Source organism: Glossina fuscipes, unplaced genomic scaffold (assembly GCF_014805625.2).
Source record: "Glossina fuscipes isolate IAEA_lab_2018 unplaced genomic scaffold, Yale_Gfus_2 154, whole genome shotgun sequence".
NCBI classification, from domain to species: domain Eukaryota; kingdom Metazoa; phylum Arthropoda; class Insecta; order Diptera; family Glossinidae; genus Glossina; species Glossina fuscipes.
Genome location: NW_023998497.1, coordinates 402133 through 423482, shown reverse-complemented (window position 1 = coordinate 423482; position 21350 = coordinate 402133). Strand labels below are relative to the sequence as shown.

Here is a 21350-nt window from a genome sequence, read left to right as displayed (position 1 = left end):
TGATATTAGAAACCTAAATTCGTAGAAGTTTACTGCGTACAAAAAATGTCAAAACAAACTCATCTTTTATTAATTAAGTCATTAAATACGCACGCACATCTTACTTACTATTATTGTTTGTACCATTGACCCAATGTGCATCTGTGGTCACTTTGTCTGGTAATTCACAAGTACTTGAAAAATGATTACTTTATAAACCACTTGACGGCTTTCCACAACAACAGAGAATTAAGGACTTGCGTACATAAATCTTTATATGCGGGCTCATTTTCTAAAGGGCATCCACTTTTTTGTATGTGTGGTTTGAATACCAGGAAAATTTACGTTTACTCTTGTGAATTTATTTAGAAAATATGAATGAATATGAATGTTTTTTTATTACTTTTTTCTTTTAACTATAAATTCCCAATACACGTTTGCCTTCGGGATCGAAAGGACTTCTCAAGTAACACTGAGCCTTGTAACGTTTTCCGAGAATATCAATTTCATAGTTACCCTGCTGTATATAATCTGTATCGATAATTTTGTTGTCCGCTCTTTGTAAATACGTTTGAGCGAATGGCTTGCCCAAGTGATAGGCATACTCAGCTCGCCTTAAAAATCCGACCGGTTCATTATTCCTATAAACTCCTTCCAGACCCCAAATGGGTATTTGTTCATCTAAAGTTAGATATACTATTCGCTTTGTAAGACCATCTTTTCTTTGCTGATCAATAGCTGATTTTCCTTTATAAAGACCCTTTTTGCGACAAGTGAAGCCTAATCCTGCTTCTAATGGTGTATCATCGGGCCTTAAATCAAAGCTCCATAAATGATAGCCTTTCTCACTACTTAAGGCATATAAAGCACGATAGCCGGCATTGCGTAAGTTATTTGATGCACCTACTGTCATAAGAGATCTGTATACCGACGCACAGTACTCTTTGGGTACATGCAACTCGTAGCCCAATTCACCCACAAAACTAACACGCAATAGTCGAACGCCATATTCACAGCGAGAATTGTTAACGTCTCGACATTTAGTTAACCGTGTACTGTTTGGCGGTATATTCGCATCGGTTAGCTCGCAGTCCACAATTTGTTGCAATATATCACGCGACTTAGGGCCTTGTATTGATATCACGCCCACATCAGCAGTGACATCTCTAACGGAAGCCTTGAAATTCTGCTGACGTAGTTCATCACGTATTGTGGAATAAGTATAATAAGCTGATGCACCACCGGCCACTATATAATAACCTTGACCTTCAAATTTTGGATCATGTACAGCTCCGGTACCGGACGATAGTCGCGATATGGTGACATCAGCTTCCACTCCACCGGAGTTGTTAAGAGCGCAGGTGTAAACGGTTCTGTGAAGTTACAAAGAAAAAGTTAAACAGAAACAGAATTGGGCAGCAAAAGTGTCCAGAAACAAACATTCGCTTACTTCTTAATGTCACGTTTGGTGTTTCCTGAAAATATCCAATCGGCTGCTTTTTCGGCTTCTGGGCCTTCCAAAAACAATTTACAAAAATAACTCATATTAAACACAACAGCATTGTTACGGCAAGCAAGCGCCTCTTCGCCTATCTAATGTTTGTTTTTTGTTTTTATTTAATTTTTTTGTTTGAACATTTGTGTTTTATCAACATAACAGCAAGAAACAGCGACAGTAAAAGCGGCAACAATCAACAAACAGTCGCATCCGTACGTACGTATGTATGTATGTATGTATGGGTTAAGCAAACATCGCACATCAAATCAAAGATAACGAAGCAATACAAGCATAAATAGAATTGCTTACCAAATTGTGATGCTCTGAGAAGGTATTATACCGTAGATCTCCCTCTAGCACACGCTCATAAGCGGAATCCTTATGTCTTTTGTTGCCGTAGCTGCCATACCAATCGTATGGTAAAACTAGCGCCTTGTCCGCTAAGAAAAATCCCGGCCTCTCCCAACCTTGCTTCTCTTCCATAAAGGCGTTATTCGCTAACATTTCATCGTGTAAAGGATCCTTTTGAAAATCACGCCCCGCCAATGGTTGATCGTATTTAAAAACCATACTATAATTTTTGGCATAACTTTCATGTGATTTTTCACTAATCCATTGCGTAGCGCGATTTTGTTCTTCCGTAAAACGTCTCAGATCGAAACCAAACATGGGCAAATCCGGTTTACCATTAATTACCCATAATGCGATTTGTTCGCCGCAACCACCACCGAACATCATACCCGCGGAATTGAAACCGCAATTGTGAAAGAGACCAATTATAGCGTTATCGGGGCCCATTAAAGGCTTGTGATCGGGTGTAAAAGATTCCGGACCGCAGACCGTTGATTTGACACCATAATTACCAAACGGTGGACACAATTTTATCGCACCGTTCAAATGAGTATCAAACACTGACCAATCCAAGTCGTAGAGACCGAAGTGAAAGTCTTTAGGAACTGATTGCAGAAGTATTGGATTTGGTTCGTAACCACCTAAACAAATCGCATCGCCTTGTATGCGAAAATAAGTCGAGTAATCATGATCTCGAAGGTTCGGTAAACCTCTAACACCTGGAATTGTCTCAGATACTATGTAAGCATGTTTCATCGGTATTAATGGTAAAAAAGAACCATGCTTTTCTATCAAATCGCGACCCCAAACACCGGTGGCATTGATCACAGTCTCGCATTTAACATTACCGTGTGGTGTTGAAACACCTACTATTTTTTTACCCTTATTTGTTGTTGTAATTAACAAATCATCGACGGGAGTATTTTCGTACGCTTTAGCCCCATATTTGGAAGCTGCACGCGTTAGCGCCGTGCATAGCATGGCCGGATCAACAACGCCATCACCGGGTGAGTAAAGTGCGCCAATAAAAGCTTCGGGATCCAAGAGGGGAAACACTTTTTGCGTTTCTTGTGGGGTTAAAACGTAATTCTCGATACCTAAGGCATTGCCCACAGTGGCCAAACGTTTATATTCATCTAAGCGAGTCTAAAGAGGGCGTATCATGAAAGCGATTAAAAATGGATAACAGATAGTAACGTTAACGCAGCATATTTTACTCATACGTGATAATAATAGAAAAACAGTAACTTAAGGCGAACAATAGGCGAACAGTAAGGTTTTTAAAAGCAGTTTTTCGCTAACTTGGTTAAAGCGAGGATCTGAATGGTCTTAATGTAGATATTTTATAGTATTATCTAGTTATTTGGGGGGTGAATCGGGGTATGGAACGCTCATAGCTGTCATGAGCACACTAATGATAATTTGTGTGACAAATGAAGATATGGTATGAACTCAAACCACACTATGTTGAACATTTACATATAGATCGTGTTAGTCTTCAACAGTTAGGTTAGATAGAGGATAGGATCATAGTCCACAAATAGCATGAATGGGTAGCGCAATCTAGGTGGTTAGGTGGTCATATAAGAAAAATTTAGCATTCCCTTTGTATTCAGCTGCTTGGCAAAATGGCTGAGTACAAAGGTGGAAACTGACTTTCCTCAAGTTCTATGCTTTCCATAGAATTGGGCTTTGTCATATCTATGTGAGTGGCCGAGTAGATAAGGATTCAGCGACTGCCGAGCCAGTCTTCACCGCTTTAAATCCCTGCAACACAGCTACTGTGCTGTGCCACTTCTTATCTCTTCTTTTTCCTTACTACTTGCTGCCCCTTACCTTCCCACATGTGCGATTACCGGAAAATTGTAATATGTTGTTATGTTCAGAAATTAAAGGACTCTTTTTCTCATAAGAACGCTTTGAATATCAATTTACATCGCCTTTTTTAGATTGATAACATGGTCCTAAATATCCCGCAAAAGTTTTACGCCATTCGGTATGTTGGTTTATAGACCATGAAAAGATCGCAAGATGGTAAAAAAGCAGTTGAAAATGGCCCGTACTAGGTCCAGAAAAATCGTCAAATTATCAACAAAATATGATAAAAATAATGATAAAAATATCAAGAAAACAAAGAGTTTTCAGCTCAATTAAATGTGAGAATCCACGTGGATATGGTTGAAATATCGATTGGTACACGTGGTTCACAATTGGTCTCCGTCATGAAGGCTTCACACCACGGCGCGATAGTAAACGGAGTGGGCAGACGAATTCTTGTCGCCTCATCGCCGTATGCAGGCATATATACGGACAGGTCTCCCTCCTCTAAGAACGAGGCATTTGCCTTTTTTTGGGTCAGACAAACGTCTGCAATGCTGCTCTAAGAATAAGTGGAACAACTCGATCAATTTGATCGCCTTTGCCTTCATTCCTTGTTCAACTCAAACCAATTAATTTTTTAAAAAAAAATACCACAAAGTTCTAAGTTCTATATACGCGAAAAGGAGTGGTGACGGGTCAGGTGAGATTGCTTAAGAGGGTGACCCAAACCCTATCTTTCTCTATGGTTTGGTTCAAAAATGGGGTCATACCAGAGAATGTTACAAGGAATGTTATATAAGTCTTCGACTAGTCTTAGTCTATTGTTAATAGATATCCACGTTTGTGGCAAAATTATTTCTGGGTTTTGCTTCCCAATGATCTACTTTCACATGCTGCCATAATAATTTTTCAATTTTTCAAAAAGATTAATCTCCTTTGTATTTCCACAAGCTGCGTATTACCTCGGAGCAATAATCTGTCTTCCCTCGCTCAGAAAGAACGTAAGTTTACGGCGACGTGTTTGGTGTATCGTTGGCTTTCAAGACTAACCAACGTTATGATTGACTGAGATAACTAACTGGATCGGACTTTCAATCCCAATAATAATTCAATAAAGTACATGTTTTTAGCGGCATATCTAGTCGGAATAACTTCGACAATGTACCACACCGTGCAGTGTTAAGCGAATAATGCAAAATTTAAATGACGAGCGAGAATTTCTACGCGTAGGGGTTGTTACTAAACATATGTGAACCTACATTTGAATGCGCTATAAAAATACCGCCATTTTGTATCCAACCTGGATCTAAGCCGGTCTCTTGTTCCAATTGCATGAGCATGTCACGCGAATTCGCTAAGAGCTGTATATCGACGTCATTCGGTCGCAGACGCCATACTAAGCCGGCTGTATGCCAGGTGGTACCAGCTGTTAATTTGGCTCGTTCTAGCAATATAGCTTTAACACCACGCTTAGCCAAATGATATAAGGTGTGACAACCAGCGGAGCCTCCACCTATAACCACAACATCTACCTCGTGAGGCAATTGTATAGGAGATGCAGAAGTAGTACTTAAATTTTGATTAGTCATTGAGCTTTTCTGCTTAACAGCAGTTAGAAGTCGAGATTTTAGACGATTCACGATAGGAATTTTTATATTTTTGCTATTAATGTTGCGCCACATGATTCAAAACCGTATTTAAAGAGTATAAAAGCGAAACTGATGTGGGATAAGTTTTCGTACATGAAAACTGAGTGAAATCAATATGAAAAGGTCGGCTGAACGGTGATAAGCGCTTAAGTAATAGTCCATTATCAATGATTATGAAGAATCGTCTTCGTAGCTTATTATCAAGTTTCTGATTGCGATAAGAACGATGCGTTCAGAGAAGGCTTGCTTTGATTAAACTCAACTTTAGATTTTTAGTTTAAGACATTGAGGCTTGTAAAGCGCTTTTCATTTAACGTTTTTCTTACAATATTTTTTCAGTTTTTCACTTAGTTTCTCTAACTTGCAACTTTATTGGCCGAAAATGATTGAGATAATTACATTGAGTTACGTTTACATAAATCCTTTCAAAATTTATTACGTAAATTGTCAAAACAATATGTTCTCGATCTGTTCAATTGTTTTCTGAAATAATAAACATCTTCATGTTCGGATCGAAAAATTGAAATACGTAACAACGTACAACTACTAACCAAATATCATATAATTTTTCCTCCCTTCTTTCTTTTTATTGCTCTACAACATATGGTTTCTCTGCGTATTTGATTCTCGGCCATTGCTTTAAGTGGCTATGTACCAATAGAAAACATTCCTCTTTTTCAATATATTTATCTATCAATGTGCATACAATTCGTATGTGTCTCCTCCCACATAAACTAAAAATAGTCCTAGAAGAGCATATAAAGCAAAGCAAATTATCATCATCATCATCATCATCATCTAATGTGGACATATGTAACATTATGTTAACAGTAATGAAGAGATCAGAAAAAGAGTGTAAATAGTTCGGAACGCTTCAAATAGGTTCCAGTTCAATGCTATCATTTATCCGTAAAAGTTGTGCCAAAATCAATTTGAAGTGAAAGAAAATGTTTTATTGAATTCTTATCGATCGATAGATATATGTGCCATGTGCTATAATTTATATAGAAAAGCAAGAGAGAATAAATTTATTCAAATTATATTTTTGTAAAACTCAAAAAAAAAAGAAGAAAAATTAAATTTAATCATAATGCCACGACGTAAACGTTATTCTAGTCCTTTTGAATTCATTGATGATGATTTCGATGAGGATAACTGCTCGCAAAGTAAGTGAACTCAAATCGAAAATCGGAAAATTAATCAAAGCGGACACATTCGCGAAATTGTAAAGAGCTTAAAATGATATCCTAACTCGGAATTTAAATTGACGGGTAACGCCACTATAACGTTTTGCACCTTCAATGTCTCGCAACGATGGAGAAAACAGCATAAGCCGCTGAACATAGACACGTTTCTTGATTTAGGGGAACTATTTAACAGCAAGCAAGCTTCAGTTTAACTCACACATTGAACTCTTCATCCAACGCAAAAAGATTATATATGTCATTGGTTAGACCTAGCCTTGAATACCCTTCTACCGTTGCCACGCTGCCATAGACGCTGTTGAATTAGTTCAAAAGCAAAAAGACAGAGGAATTTGCCGTCGGTCTCCCAGCCTTCACTATCAGCTCATGAAAACAAATTACTGTTAATAGATTCATTTCCAATGGAGAATGGAGCGTAGGTGTCTTTTAGGCATCAAATGATGCAATTAACTTTAATGTTCCTGTCCGGATCAATGTGGATCATAGTGTGAAATATTCAATCCCTTGGGAGTAGAATGTAAAAATTTGAACGACATTCGTAATTCATATAAATCATAACAGAACTCTTTACGTTGTTCGGTTCGTGCCCATGGCAATAATGTAAACACTAATTAAGGCATGTATCGTAGTTAACCAATACGGCGCAGAATTAAAGATTACAAGCCTTTCTCTGACTTGTGCTCTCTTAGTGCTCATTTGCATCCTGATGTTGTCGATCTTTAACCTTTGGAGCAGGACGCAGATACACATTTGGTTTGCTTTCACCCACCTTTCATAACAATTCATTTTTCTCTCGTACTAAATAATTTGTATAAGGTAGTAATTAGCTGGCCTTCTCCCTACATGGTCTCTTACCCTAATTGTGGCGAAATGTACAAATTGTAGCCGATTTGAAATGAAATAAATCAAAGTGTATGTAAAGCTATAAAAGAATTCATAACCATATCCAAAAACCTTATTCCAAGCCAACCTAATATCTACTCAAACATCGTCTTCAGAAAACTATGCTTATCTACATACATATATATATTTACGTTTTCGAAGACGCTTCTAAATACAGATAAACATTTTGGAAAGACTTTCGTTACTGTATTAGAGGCGAGAGAAAAGAAGAAGCAAGATATTAGGCTGCAACTTTCCCAGCATAGGTAAAAAATGATTGGCGGGTAATCGGTTTTATTCGCGTATATTCAAAGTATCTGTTAAACCAATTAAAAACAAAAACATTTTCTGGAAAATGTGCTGCGATGTCATCTCTTAAGGCTAAGAAAAGTTGACTTGGAAACGCATATTACACTATATAGGATATGGATAACTACTAAACTAAATAAGAAAATTATATTCGGCCACGACCGAGTGAAACCTCTTTCTCGGTGTGGCGGACATTTTAATAAAAGAATGAAATTTTGGTATACTATAAAATTGAGTAGGAGTGCCCGATCTTTGTACAGGTGCTACAGCCTCACCCATATATGTATATAACGTTGTATCGGTTGTGGTTTATAAGTAAGCAGCAAAAAGCCGTCCGTGCAAAGCCTTTCGCTCTCTCTATCTGATTTGAAGCTGATTTGCGCACTTTTGCGACCAGGCGGATATTTACCACAGACAGACAGATAGACGGACAGACGAACACGCTTAAATCGATGTAAGATTTGATGGGGTCTGCGAGGCTTCCTTCCGGATGTTGCAAACGTTTTGATAAAATCAATGTACTACTCATCGTTCAGCGATAGGTATAAAAAAATACAACATGAGTTGTCATACATTCACTCTTTCCTATATGAACAGATCTAAAGGTTTGCGTATAAATCAGAAAAGTAAAATTTGTGGCACACGTCAATCATTCTTTGTGATTTTTCTTAGGACTATAAAACTGTTAGGGTTTTATATGACATAACAGAAACATTACTAAAGAAGGAGAAAAAAAGAAAAGATATTGACTTAAATCACCTTCACGCGTATCGATTAATATGACAAAGTTTGCTGTTACGAAAGGAAATGTTATAAATATTTGTGATTTATTCCCAGCTCAGAAGCTCAGTCACAAAAATATGATTCAAAAGAAGTCTCGTTGTTTTCTTCTGTCTATCTGTTCCGTTGCTTGCTATTGATTATTATAAACGTTTCACGATGGTAAAATAGTTTTGGAATTTTCCTGTAACACTTGGAAAAACTCGTCAGGGATCATACATTTGAAAATAATCGAATCAATCTGCAATCACTCTCCCACCTATAAACACTTCGCCACTTGTCGGAGCTATGATTCCTTGCAAAAGTCGGTCTAAAAGAGAGAATTTTGAAATACATCAAAGATGGACTTAATACATCCCTAAATATGTCTTATCCATGTTGGAAAGCTAAACAGGAAATCATAAAAAAAAGCGAAAATATAAGAAATTCAGTTACTTTCGTTGATGTTCACATAATCCAGCTTTCAACACAAGGCTTCTACTGCTACTGGTTCTCAGAATGTTACTTTGTATTATAGAACTGAAGTACACTTTCAATAGTAGACTCTTAGGATGGGTGCCTGAGAGCTCGCACTGCCTTAATAAGGAATAATTCGACGTTACTTAGTCGGCTTCCTTGTTACATCAATTTTCCGGCCAACAAATTGTTGTTGTGTACCGTTTTATGCTCCTTTGGAGGAGCACTGAGCTGTTTCTTCGAAAAAATAGATGACCATTCGATTGAAAGTGCTTCGAGAAAGAACAAGTTTTGTTGACAAGCTTGCAACCCTGTCGTCAACCGATGTTTGTCTGCAAGGATCATACGCATGGATCCATGATTCGTCCCTCGACTCGAATATTTTTTTGAAATTTTATCAAACTATTTAGGATCGGGCGGGAGCGGGAGAATGAATGTTTAATGAACAAACAATCATGCATCATTAATTAGTTTAGGTGTGCCGCTGAAACTATTCTTATTATTAGTTTAGCCAGAGAAATAAAGTCTAAGATTAACGTCTTAAAGTGTTAGCATCTGAGGCTTTCGACTTTATAGAAAATTCTACCGCGCTTGAGTGATGTGAACCCACGACTATCGAGTTGTTAGCCGGGATTCTTTACCTTAGGTCGCTAAGGTGCCATCAATTTCACAGTATGTCATATGTCGATCTTTGCATTGCCGTACTATTTTTGCATAACATCGACACGTGATATTTGACAATGTTTCCGACTCTCAACGGTGACCAAACGGCGCATGCGATCAACATTCTTATACCATATACGCTTCGCAATAGCCAAGGACGGAGTTTCACCACCAAAAGTGCAACCAAATTGATCGATGATCGATTATTGTTTCGCTAATCGAAAGGTCGAAAGGATAAAAGTCGTAACAAATTAATTCATGAAAATTATCATAGATTAAGTTCAACTTTTTTTTTTCGTTGAGCCAACACTTGATACTTGCATTCTACACCTTTGATTCCCCTAACTAGGTTTGATATTTGCTTGATGTCGGTATCAATTCGCGGCGTTTGCTTTTCATGCCTAGTTTTTGCCAGCCTTGCGGAAACACTCTTTATACGCTATTTCTACATTCTTTTTAGTGCTTCAGAGTGATCCCAAACATGGACGATGGGACTATGTGCAAGAGAAGTTTTAACAATTTTCGGCCATGTTGCACTAGGCGTTAGGGCAGCTCGTATAATAATAACAAATAAGAAATCCGGGCTTGCCTGGTGCCAAATTTTAAATATTTTATAGATCCCAGCTTATCTTAGCTTATACAAGTTTCATAAAATGTTTTCATAACCTCATCGAAATACTTGTGTAATGGATTTCAAGTCGCCCTTTGCTATTAAAATAACGGAAAGCTTAAGTCTTCGATGATAGATAAGAGGATTATTTCTGCGCTGACCCATTGTATTATGTACGGAGTAATCTGTTGATATATTTGCATTTAGTTGCAAGTTTCTGTTACTGTTTTGTTTGGCCCTTTCAAAATTCGATTGTATTTTTATCTTGGTCTCTTTCGACGTTGGAAAGTTGTCAAAATTTATCCTTCAATCGTGCAAAAAGTGCAAGATCGTTTACAAATTCATTTCTTCTTTTGTATCAATGCACTATTTATGGTCTCCACCATTTGTGCTGCAAAGTATATTCAGTTTAAGCGGATGGATGTGTAACAATCAGAATTACTTAACATAAACTGATCAAATCAGAATCGGTGTTTAAATCAATTAATGGTTGTCTGGTTGTTCGCCTGACCGTCCACAGACATGTACAAGCAATAACTGGATATATAGGTTGATATTCTGTTCATATTTTAACCTAATGACGAAAGCTCTTAAAATTGGATTGGATTGGACCATTGTTACGACCACACTCTACTAAATATTACACTGATTTGAAAAATTTAGGATAGTACGGATCTAATTCTTTGAACCACATCCGCTTCCATAAAAGGAATAAGTTTATATGGAGGGCACAAATCTTCGTATTTCGACGACCATAAAGCTTTTACTCATCGCTTTGAACACTCACCAGCTAAAATTTTTAAACTCATTTCTATTCTTACTCGAGGCAAGTGGCGTTTGTTCACGTGAAAGAAGACACTTCAAGAGAAAATACTAAGTTCGTTAGCTTTATTGCACTAAATATAAAGGACTTTGGTCCAACTGCCAATAATTTTGAAAAATTTGATCAAACATTATTGTGATTTCAAATGTGACCTCAGCTATAGTTTAGACACTGAGTGCTTTCAAAGTGTTACATACCACGACACCAACACGCTTAACTGCCATTAGTATGTTTTTGGATTTTTGTCGCTCCCTGATTGTACTATTCCCTCTGGTCTTACATCAACTTGCACTGTGAGGTCTTAACGAAATCAATTATGAAAGATTTAGGATATAAGTTGTGAGCCAATGTACTGACCGCAAAGTTTTCACCATTAATCAATGCATTTTGGTGGAATCAAGCCAGGCGTTTTACACAGCCTTCTCTATTCACATTTTGCTTCAGTGATCTGCACAAACGTCCATGTGGACCGCATTCAACTTCGGTTAATTGGAAATTGCAAGAAAAAAGTTCAGCAGTTATCCAACTCTAAGCTATATTCATTGATCTACGATTACATGTCCGTGAAATGATTATGAGTAGTCTATGACTATATGTATTTGAAAACCTTCCTCTCAGCAGCGTATCGGCAGTTCGAGACCATATGATACAGTTAAGCGATCAAACTGCATAACATAGAGTTATATATACATATATATAAATTCACATTTACTTCAATTCAGTTGAAGCATGGTCGCCTCTCAAGCTAAGCCTCTCTTAACTCTCTTTACATATATGCTGAAGTAGATGAACTTGGGCGTTCGGACTATATATAAAATACTTTTTCTAACTTACGGAGCCGATTTATGATTATCAAATAAACTCGATAACAATAGACTTTGGATTCGCTATAACGAATAGCGAGTTTACTGTCGAGCTGTCGACAAAGTATCCATTTTTCTCGATGTCAAAGCAAAAATCTTTCGGTTGCTCGCGAAAAGTATAATCGACTTCACTCGGCATCAAGAGCTATAAGCCGGCCCCACGATCTTCTTGTACAAAATCTCGGTTTTTTCAAACGAACTTTTATTTTTTTGGTCAGCAAATTTGTACTCTACACCTACGTTAGGATACAAAAAGTAAAATGGCTCTGTTGCCTAGATATGTGTCATCTTGAGCAAACTCTATCTACACATGATGATTAGGAAGTCTGAGTAAAATCGATTTTCTACATATGATTCTCTTCAGGTTCTCGACATGGATATCCACCGGTGCAACGTAATGCGGCCAATGCTCGGGAAAGGGCACGCATGCGTGTACTTTCAAGTGCTTTTGGCCGTTTAAAAACGAAACTTCCAAACATTCCACCCGATACAAAGCTTTCAAAATTGGATACATTACGTTTGGCAACGATGTACATAAAACAATTAAAAGCCGTAGTCGAAGGCGGTGATAATGCAAATCTAAATGGTGATCATATTAATGGAGCAATAAATAGAAATGCAAATGGTTTTCTCGGTTCACATCACACCACCACCCAAAGTATGGTATGTATATGTATGTGCATCTAAGTATAAGCAACAAACACGAAAGTAATGCTAAGTGATGTCAAAGACACCACTTAACTACGTAACTGTGTTTTACGGGGTGGAGGAAAAACGATCATATTCTATATGACTCTAGCACAGGAGTCTGCGTTTTCTCAAAAAATACATTTAGATGTCATTGAAATCTAAGGAATTTGCTATACTTTAGTGCTATAAGCTAATCCTTAACTTTACGTATATTTGTCGAACAATGCGTTTATTTGTTTTATGCCATAAACACTCTCCTACCCTTATACATATATATATACCTAATGGCATATTTTCTATATTTATTACATGGGTAGACATTTTCCAAATTTTTGGGTTTGGAAAGAAATGAAAAAAAAAATGAAATGAAATTAATCTCCGCACATCTTTTCCTGTAAGTCAATACTTTTGTGTGAATTCTTCCAAATTTAATACCTAAAGCGCCTAAACATCACAAGTTATGACATATAATTTCGATGGTGAAATTCTAAAAATATCGAACAAATTTCGCATTTCACTGTAAACACAACGTAACATATTTTGCTTTTAGATTTTATACAAAAGTCTTTAACTAACTACTGAGCTGGAAAAAAAAAAAAACTTTGTCCAAAGCAATGTGACAAGTATCAACGTTGCAATCGGATTTTTGAAAAAAAAAAAAACGGACCAAAAAGAGCCGTAGTCGCCTTAAGCACTTCTCCAGTCGCCTGCCCCTTATAATAATAGGTTAACCTTTATTGATCAAAATTTCACATTACTTTCGTATGCAACTCGAATGCCTTTCACAACTCGAATGCCTTTCGATAGCTTAAGGTGGTAATATTTTTTTTGTGAAAATTCATTTTTCCTAAAGGAGACGCACGGGCGTAAGTATCTGCGAGATTTACTTCGCTTCAAACGGAATGTCGAGATTGCTATACCATCGTCATCGTGTAGAGTCGAACACGAAAATATAATGCTCTTGACAGCCTCGGCTGTCTGAACTGTGTATTATTCTAGCAGCACATACAAATTTGTCGCCGTTTTGATGACACTCTTCAAATTATTATTTATTTTTTCATCTTAAGGTAAACAGCGTCTTTTGACATGTTATTCTAAATCTGAATGCAAACAAATTAATTCCTTTGCATACGCATATGTAGGGCATTTTGTTCACTTTATCCGTTGCCTGTGTAATAAGTGCAAGAGAAGTTTTTATATCCCCTTCCAAACCAGGAAGTTATATTAACTTTGTCATTCCATTGACACTCTCAAAACTACGCCTCGAACCTCCCGTAACGTAGGCATAAGTTCTTATCAGGGCAAAAAGGAAAGAATAGATAGATAAATAATCCTCTTTTTTGTCACTTTCCAAAGATGAACAATGATATGGTGAGATTACTAATGGGAACCCTTTTCTACACAAGTCATACCCGGCATCAAATCTCATTTAGGGCATCAGATTGTTTGCAATTGCAGAGCCGCCAGAAGCTTGCATAGGAATACTCGGCATAGTTTGTCTACATCGGCAAGCGACATGAGAATGCTCTATAAAAGCTTCGGAAATCGTTGTGTGTTCTGTGACAGAAAAGGCGGTTAACATATGCTTTTTCTGCGCAAGGCCTCTCTACAGAGTCATGGCTAAGAAAATCCTCATCAGCCTACTTGCGGCGCCTTACTTACCTTTACTGCCTTACCTAGTCAGGTTACTTAGATTGTCGGCTATCATGATCACAGTGGGAAGCGCATTAATTTCATTGCCCTTTTATAAGACGCAACTCCTTCCCTTCGATGATGAATGATTAGCTTTTCTTTTAGTGTTAAATGTCCCGACAGACTAAAAAGGCAGATAAGAATGAATACATTTTTTTTTTTTAGAGTATGTCCGCTTGAAAAAAATATAATTGTTTTTGCAAGTGCCTTAAAGGCCGCATTTGAAAGCTAAAGAGATAAAGAGTCACATTTACCACTGTCCGATGTAAACGATAAATGAAAAACAAGCAAATCCGTAAATAAACAAGAAACAAAATTATAGTCGGTTGTAATCGAATCTTTTATATCTGCCACACCTCTACCTAAAAAGAACAAAACGAAGAAAACGAGTAAGAAAATTATATTTTGTCGCATCGAATCCTTTATACCCATCGCCGTTATCCTCAATAACACTAAAATAAAGGAAAAAACTACATTTTCTTACCCTATATATTGGATGGGCGCGGCTGATTTTTTATCATTTTTGCAGAATAAAAGCGAAAATTTGTGCACAGATGCTGACAGTTTTGTTTACATAGGCCTGTGGGCGCTGTAGGCGGGTCGTTTAACCCGTTTGGGTCGTTTTGAAATTCTTTGCAAATTTGTCGGCATTATCATCATTTTTGCGAACAAGAAACTCTACATAGTTGGACAGACGGACAGACGCAATGCTTGCGTGCCTCCAGGAACTGGCCAAGAATTTGTATACTTTACGGAGCTTTTGAAGCTGCTTCTGCGCCGTATAAAAGTATTGAAAAAAAATGATAATTTTGATACCCTATAATATTGGGTAGGCGGGGTCAATTTTTTGGCATTTTTGTACACGTATTCATCCATAGAAGATACACTCACATTTTTATATCTTCATCTGCAGTAGTTGCAATGAGCGAAAAACTCAGATGTTGAAAGAGACAGACATGTTCTCCACGTGGTACTGTAGGCTGAATTGGCCCATTTTCAACAGCAACCCACGTGCAAGAACTTCCAAAGTTTTTGCCAAATTTAAAGTCGATAGCTTCATTTCATGTTTGCAGCCGACATTACGCAAATGGAAAGAAGGGCATGCGTTCATAATTTGATGCTGATCAAGAGTATAATTACTGTGGAAGATCTCTGAAGATTCTTTCTGGGTGTTGCAAACGTTGTCATGCCCGTCATCTTTCGGTGATGGGTATAAAAGTGATGTTTGCCATTCTACGATATTGGGTGGGTGCGACCGCCTTTTCTCCTTGTATCTGCTTTGGTTTACAAATAATGCGTAAAAAATCCTTTCCAGTTCTTTTAAAAACAGAGGGTTTCTCCACTTATTTTGTACTAAAGGCGTGGCTTAGCACCAATTGGCCGCATTTTGATTATCAACTTATATGCAAAAACTTGAAATGGTCAGAACCATAAATAGACGAATTCGCTTGGATCGGTTCAGAATTTTATATTGACCAAGAATATATATACTTTGCGGTGTGTCGGGGTGTTGCAAAGGCTTTGACGACACGAATATACCCCGTGCATTTGGAGAAGATAGAAATTTTTCCGATTCCATCTAAATTCACCGCAATTACGTATCGGATATCACACAATAACAATGCTTGAAGATGACGTTGATTTACCTAACAGTACTTCCGCAGTCATTTAAAAGTTGAAAAAAAAATGAAGAAAATGATAATTATCAATATTGTTAGTAATAAGTTAATCTGTGACGAAAGTACCGGTTTGTAGACATAAAATAGAGACATCTCCATGTTCGATCTCAATATAATTCATATTTTCCAATTGACACAGCCATTGTTAAAGCGTAAAAGCTTTATCATATAAGCACCTCAGAATCTAAATATATGATGCATATCCACATATATATATATTATATCTTTCTCTTTCCTCGCTTCCTGGTCATATTTATACAAAAAAAAAAAAGTAAAAATAAAAAGAAAATACACCACCCGACCAAGTTGCCTTTCCTACTGGTTCCTCTTGCATTTTAGGAGAGTCTAAGTTCCAACATGTTTCTTCGATCGCTCTTGATAAACAAATCTTAACCAAGATCGGTGGTACTTAAGCGCACTTCCCACTGCATAATATTCTCTTTAGCAATGTTAACTTTATTTGCTCCGTCTTCTAGTTTTTACAATTTTTCCAACATTTTTTTGCTCTCGACAATTTTTTTATACCCATCACCGGAAGATGAGGGCTATATTCATTTCGTCAAAACGTTTGCAAACGCCAAGAAGGAATCGTTAGAGACCCCAAATAGTATATTAGTATTCTTGATCAGCATCAAATTCTAAATCGATTTATGCATGTCCATCTGTCTGTCCGTCTGCGTAATGTCTGTTGTAAACAATCTCTTGGCCGCCAAAAAGGAACCTATCGACTTCAAATTTAGCAGAAACATTGACAGTTCTTGCACGCAGCCAGGTATTGAAATTGAGCTAAATCGATCGAAGGACAGGCCAAGAGCACTACGTAAACTGAGAACGTCTCTATTTTTCAAAAAGAATAAAAAATTGATTTTTACCATAGCAGACAAATGCACGAACATTTGAATGCATATTGTTTGGGCGATGCTGTAGCACATGTACAAAAATGGAGAAAATTGACCACGCTTAGCTAATATCATAGAGTATCGAAAGTTCTTTTTTTTTCAACACCTTTATAGCGCACAGAAGAAAGCTTCAAAAACTCCATAAAGTATGTAAATTCGTAGGCGGTTTCAAATTTGGCCTGCACGTGTCTATCTGTTTGCCTGCCCATCTATCTGTCTGCGAAACTGCACAGTGTGTTACGAGCATTCTCCCGTTAGCGAAATTTGCACAAATATATGGAAGTTTTCCGATCACACGCCTATAACGCCCACATGCCTATACGACAATAACTTTTATTTTGCAAATATAAAAAAATCATTCACACCCACTCGGTATTAAATGACCATGAAAATGCAGTTCTTTTACTCTTTCTAGCTTTTTTTGGGATAACGGTGACCGGTACGCAAGACTAGGTCGCGATCGAATATAATTTTCTTTCTTCTAATTTTCCCATTTCCATTGTTTGCTCATACCTAACTCGCTTAGGTGAACATTTATATGTTTCTGCCTTTTCTCACTACACATTGTTATGAAAAATTTACTTGAGAGATCCTTGTCTCTAAAGGAAGAGACTCAGCGACGGCTATCCGTTAACTGCAAATATTTTCTTTTGCATCTAAACCAATCTTATCAGTTTTATCGATAAGGTGTGAGGATTCTAAGCAATTTCCCTTGCTTCCCGCATTTTATATAGAATTGTGTTAAAATAAACACTTCATTAATTCATTTTCTCAAAGACCATATGGGCACAACCACAATAAACACATATTGTTTGGTTGATACATTGCTTAGGCTGTGAAAAATACCACAACGCTGTAAAACGAAGACATAAAACGCCTAAGTAGACAAGCGGATATAAACATACACATACACACACATACTCACACGCTGTTCACACGTACGTATGTGCGCTTAGTTTACGATGATAGGGTGTAATTAGCATGCGGCGGTTATTAAATGTAATGTGTAGGGAAATAAAAAAGCAAAAAGAAGAAGGCTTGAGATGAATGAATCTTCTTAACATATGAAAAACATCACATTTTCTTGTTTGAATCGCACAAATATTTGCAGTGAAAGTTTCCAAACTTTGATTTTTTGTTCCAAATTGCACTAGTTTTTTGGAATGTGTGCGTCGGTGTTTGCCGCCGATTTCTCCCTTAGCTTCGACTTTTCATTTCATTTTTCACGAGAAATGTGTACTCTATACATCTATTCTCCGGCAACGGAAACCCTATATTGAAGAAGTTGTCACGAGCGCGAGGAATCGTCTACTCGCAGACCACTCTACTAAGCATTGAACTACAACTTTTTTGCGATCCAAGAAGTAGGGAACAGTTCTGCGAGTTATTGAGACAGCCAAAGATGTAATAGATTGAGTTGGGGTCTGACTATGCTGAGTTTATATCTACCGCTTATACTTTAAAATCCATGCGGTAATACGTTGGTTAGCGATCCAAGGAGTATTGATAATTCGAATGCAAGAATTGCCATAGTAATGACACGAGTAATGCCGATAATCGTTTTTCTTCTTCTTCCTCATCTTCTTCTGGGATTCAGAAAATCAAGAACAGATGGCTTGCTAAGTGGCCCATAATCCTAATTCATTACAGACAACACAACTCACAATCGAATACGAATAAGTCAACCGTAAATCATATATGCTTTGAAGAACGCGACTAGGAATGCCTAAAAAAGAACGATAGCGTTGCGAATACTTTGCTTAAACCAGCGTATCAAACCTGACTCTTGCGTGCGGGGCGCTTCGGGAAGTACTTCCTCAGAGGTACTATAATTAGAGGTGCAGATAGGCTCCGCTTCTTCGCCCAGAGGAGTGCGTACGGACCATGCACAAACTTTCATCCCTTGCACTCCAGCCTTAGATTAGGCCCTCTCCGTTAGGCCCTATCAGATTAGCTGGCAAACTAGGTGGCGCCGATAATCGCACGTTCATTACCTTGTAAATTTTTGGGTTTCGCCTGACAAGCCATTATGGCAAGAGCAGACCCTAAACATCGACGACGAATACCCCACACACCTTTTTCCGGTTACAACACGAATGATAGAATAAACATATCTACAATATGCGATGGTAGATATAAAAATAACATAGAATATGATGAATTCCTTTTGTTCCAAATGGACTATCAACGCGCCACAACTTCGCATGACTGAACGCAATTAGATTTTAAAACGTATGACGTAAACACTTCGACAAGAGTGGTTATGGCAAAAGATAAACAAATCTATCATAGTAAAATTATAAACAAAAAAAAAAATAATAAAATTTATGCATGTACGTATCTATTTACTTACAGAGTTGGCCCTTTGGTTTTTATCATCATCATCTTCAGCATCATCATCAGCAAGAAGAACAGCAACAACAACAACAACAACAAGAGAATAACAATTTGCAAAATAATATCAACTTAAATACCTCTTCAATTATATCTTCATCCGTTAGTGATAGCTGGTCCCGAGATGTGGAAAACTTTAAATCGAGACAAATCCGTTTAGGGAATGAAAGTTATATAACTCATTTACAACCAAATCATCAAAACCATGATTATAGTTGGCATTCGGAGAACTCATCTCCGAGTCACTTACATCTGTCACATTCTCATGAGCCCGCTTATCAATTCTGTCATTTAAATCATCCCGAAACACATTCCTTGCGCAATTATGAGCAGCATGGAAGCAGTGATCAAAACTTACGAGCATTTACAAATTATAATAATTTAACTGATACTAGATAGTACTTAAAAAAACTAAGAATAAATTTATTGTATTATGTATCCTTAGCGGGCGAAGTTGCGTTTAATTTTCAAAGAGCAACGGCTTTCTTCTTATATTGAACTATATTTGAAAGCCTGTTCAAGGTATGCGTTTGTTTTATTAAACGGTGCGTACGGTGAAGTTTATCTGGCATATTTCAACAAAATACAACATCAAGTCCAGTACACCCAAATCTTTTTTACACGACCCCTGGTTTTGAAATAACACGGTTCACCAATGAGAGCAAATATACTTTTTTACACGAATTTTTTGTTCTAGTCCTAATCCAAAAAAAAAGAAAAATTTTTTGTAATTCGAATTTCGAACAAGTCTCACGGAAACTTATGGACATAGCAATAAAATACAATTAAGGGTAGGGGTTATTCTATTTTTTTATATGGTAGGAAAATATGCACAAAATCCTGCCAATGTCTTTTTAATTGTCTTTATGCCATAAGGACATTGAGCGGCGTACATATGTAGACGGAAGTGCTACGAAACTCATACACGTACGACGTTTCTCATGTGACAAAATTCTTTAAAATTAATTCCCAGAATCCCACGTGCGCTGATTCTTGCAGTAAAATGTTGAAGGCTTTTATGCAGCTTTAGCAAGTTTTTCATGTGGTCAGTGAAATAGATACATCCTTTCTGAATTTGTGAAAGGCAAAGTGTGTGAACCGCAAAGATGGATTTCAAAGGTAAATCGTATTTTTGAGATGAAAATGCAATATGAGAGATAACGTCTATAGTAATATTAAGTTGGCCGATCTCACCATTATAGCCAAGAAGGAGGATGAATAAGTCATCAGTCTTGAAATCAGGGAAAATCGTACAAATTTATAGCCGTAGCGCTTTAGATCCACGAAAAAATTGTTGAGAGATGCGGAGCATTAGAAAATACTTCTCCTGCTTCCGATAACCGCATTGCAATTTTAGCTAAGCTGAGGACCCTGAGCAATTTCCAACGAAATTGGAAATGTTGTATCGCCGCAGACGGTTCGTCGATGTTTCAGATGCCAATCTACCACGAAGAATAGCTCGTCGAGTTTTCTTGCTCAGAAAAGCTAATTTTGAGAAGATGAAAAACATCGCTTTAGTGCATAAAAATTGGTGCAAACCAAACAACAAGGAGAAGGAAAAAAATGTACTTTGGAACAGCGGGATAAAATAAAAAAAAAAATAAAAATATGCTTGGAAATGATCCGGGAAGAAGTGTACCTCGGCCAATAGGAAAAGGAGAGTGAAGCATGGCGGAGGAAATGTAATAGCATATGGCCGTTTTCCTGGGGAGAGTAACGGCTCTCAAGCTTCCGAGCGCAAGCCTGTCGCAAATGCTTGAGGGAACTAAATCGATATTTTTGACTTTCCTTTATATAAAATAACATCTCTTCATTTAATAATATTGATTTACTCGGGGTACACCGATGCTAATCATGGAGCGCTCAAAACTGCATTTTCGACCTTCATAACTTTTGTTGTTTGATTTGAAGAAATCTGTTGCCGAAAACCATCAAACACGTTCAGAAGCTTAAGGTGACGGTGCTTCATCATATCCCAATTGGCAATTTTGGTTGCAGCGATTTAAAAGTTATGGTTTTGATGACAATGACGAAAACGGCCTCCAAGAACATGAAAATCACATTTGACCAATTCTTGCAAGAGTTTCCCCGGGGTATAGACTTGCAG

At 37.3% G+C, this 21350-nt stretch overlaps 2 protein-coding genes across 2 annotated transcripts; one reads left to right on the top strand and one right to left on the bottom strand.

Moving 5' to 3' along the window:
• Nucleotides 1-364: 364 nt before the first annotated feature.
• LOC119641567 (sarcosine dehydrogenase, mitochondrial) lies at nucleotides 365-5366 on the bottom strand. Its single transcript, XM_038040315.1, has 4 exons — nucleotides 4909-5366; nucleotides 1787-2974; nucleotides 1430-1572; nucleotides 365-1352 (listed from the first exon to the last, which is right to left on the bottom strand). Exons 1-4 carry the CDS (start codon nucleotides 5329-5331, stop codon nucleotides 392-394), a joined length of 2715 nt encoding a protein of 904 aa, XP_037896243.1. The 5' UTR covers nucleotides 5332-5366; the 3' UTR covers nucleotides 365-391.
• Nucleotides 5367-6129: 763 nt separating this feature from the next.
• LOC119641557 (neurogenic differentiation factor 1) lies at nucleotides 6130-19642 on the top strand. Its single transcript, XM_038040296.1, has 4 exons — nucleotides 6130-6464; nucleotides 12254-12552; nucleotides 19205-19239; nucleotides 19351-19642. Exons 1-4 carry the CDS (start codon nucleotides 6389-6391, stop codon nucleotides 19640-19642), a joined length of 702 nt encoding a protein of 233 aa, XP_037896224.1. The 5' UTR covers nucleotides 6130-6388.
• The last annotated feature ends 1708 nt before the right edge of the window (nucleotides 19643-21350 follow it).

Bases quoted from the DNA above. Each gene is read 5' to 3' on its own strand.
- LOC119641557 (XM_038040296.1), top strand. From the start codon at position 6,389: ATGCCACGACGTAAACGTTATTCTAGTCCTTTTGAATTCATTGATGAT. The intron at 6,465-12,253 runs GTAAGTGAACTC...GATTCTCTTCAG, and splicing joins TGAGGATAACTGCTCGCAAA to GTTCTCGACATGGATATCCA. The intron at 12,553-19,204 runs GTATGTATATGT...ATTTACTTACAG, and splicing joins ACACCACCACCCAAAGTATG to AGTTGGCCCTTTGGTTTTTA.
- LOC119641567 (XM_038040315.1), bottom strand. From the start codon at position 5,331: ATGTGGCGCAACATTAATAGCAAAAATATAAAAATTCCTATCGTGAAT. The intron at 1,573-1,786 runs GTAAGCAATTCT...AACAAACATTAG, and splicing joins TCTCAGAGCATCACAATTTG to ATAGGCGAAGAGGCGCTTGC. The intron at 1,353-1,429 runs GTAAGCGAATGT...GTAACTTCACAG, and splicing joins ACCAAACGTGACATTAAGAA to AACCGTTTACACCTGCGCTC.